The sequence below is a fragment of the Perkinsus marinus genome, assembly GCF_000006405.1.
Source record: "Perkinsus marinus ATCC 50983 genomic scaffold scf_1104296956836, whole genome shotgun sequence".
NCBI lineage: Eukaryota > Perkinsozoa > Perkinsida > Perkinsidae > Perkinsus > Perkinsus marinus.
Genome location: NW_003207346.1, coordinates 1 through 1,682, shown reverse-complemented (window position 1 = coordinate 1,682; position 1,682 = coordinate 1). Strand labels below are relative to the sequence as shown.

Sequence of the window (1,682 nt, the reverse complement as noted above, 5' to 3'; positions counted from 1 at the left end):
TTTTGGCTGCTGTTATCATTGGTACGACAGTGCAGCGAACGAATGGATATGATATGATGGCTAACAACAACATGATGGGTTTGATGTTCTTCGCCATCATGATCGGTGCTGGCTGCTTACAGGTTTACAGCTTTGAGTTCCTGGCCTTTGAGCGAGATGCTTCCGCTGGTACTTCTGTCCTCGCCTATTGGGCATCGAAGACGTTATGTCATCTGTTTGATACATTCCTGTTCACTTTGATATTCACAGCTACTTGGTATCTCATCATCCAGGCCAACTACAATGGCGTCTATGGATACTGTATATTCTTCATCTTCGCCTGGTGGGTGACAGGCTTCGGTCAGCTGATGACTGTAGTCTTCCCGATGGCAATATCACTGTTGTTGGCTGTCATCGTGCCGGTGGAGTTTGTGACCATGTTTGGTGGTGTCTCACCTCCCATAAGCTCTGATGGCTTCTTCCAGAAGGCTGCCACTTACTTTGGCTGCGGATATTATGCGACGGAGCTCCTCACTATGGCAGAATTCACCGCTTTGCCTTCGAATATCTTGGACTTGAATGTCGTCGCTGATACCGTCCATGGGTGCAAATATGGGTCATCTTATTACATTCTTCGAGATGTCTGCATACTTGTCGGTATGGGTCTCATCTGGAGACTGTGTACCCTGGCCTGGCTGGAGATAATAGTTAAATATCGCAGAGATGGCCTGGATTCGATGCTGCCATGGTTGGCTCATTTGATCGACTACTTTAACACCAAGTTCAATCCTGTGGTGAAAGACCCCGATAGTCATAAACCGAGGGACCAAGATGAACACTCCCAGGTGGGAGAGGCGAGTACTTCTTCCACCGGTGGTGAATCCATCAGCGATACTGGTGCAAGCTCTTCAGTGTCGAGACGCATCAGTGCCGCTGGAGTGCGAACCAGACGTGCTACCAGCAGTCATATATCGAATGCGGTATAATTCTTCCCCTACCTGGACGACGTTCATTTATAGTATTTCATCCCATGATCTTGTTGTTCGATTCCATCGAGTCTGATGATTGTACTGCGAACTCACTCACGGATCCGAGACACTCAACATTCGCTGACGTCTATGAGTATTCGTCTGGGTAAGCGCAGTAGCGTGGTCGTGGATCACTAGTAGCAGCGACCGCCCTTCGGAGGGGAGAAAGGTCATTGACGATGGCTGTGACTGTTAATTTTGGGTACTGCCGCATTACTAATGTGTATTTTTGTGTTAATATTATTGACTACGAACATCTCGGGGCAATAATTTCCCAGGGATGCTCACTGGGGCATGTGTCAGAGTTGTCACCATATCATGGGATATGTTTGGGGGTGTAGAAGACAAACGGGCCAATTAAGGAAATGTCTGTAGTGTGCAATGTCGGACCGGGAAGGCCTCCAACAATGTTAGCGCATCGTCGAACGTGAATTGAACATCCAGCCGAAAGTAGTTGGGAGAATGAACGTTCTGTTGTCTAGCACCTGCATTTGTTCAGCTTGTTTAGTGTGCCTGAGTGAGTAGTTCCATCCTATCATCGTTAACCACTGGATTTCGGCCTTGCAAGAGCCTCCACCTTTTATGGAGGGGGGAGGAGGACATGTCGGATGATGAGCTCTGCTGAGAGTATTACACAACTTGAACGTCTTCTTTTTCTTAGTGAAGTTAGTGTCC

At 47.8% G+C, this 1,682-nt stretch overlaps 1 protein-coding gene across 1 annotated transcript; it reads left to right on the top strand.

The window, feature by feature from the left end:
- Positions 1 to 71: 71 nt before the first annotated feature.
- Pmar_PMAR008343 (hypothetical protein) lies at positions 72 to 1,195 on the top strand (the record flags this gene model as incomplete). The annotated part of the gene is made up of 1 exon (XM_002775050.1): positions 72 to 1,195. The coding sequence occupies one exon, from the start codon at positions 72 to 74 to the stop codon at positions 963 to 965; it is 894 nt and encodes a 297-aa protein (XP_002775096.1). The 3' UTR covers positions 966 to 1,195.
- Between the last annotated feature and the right edge of the window lie 487 nt (positions 1,196 to 1,682).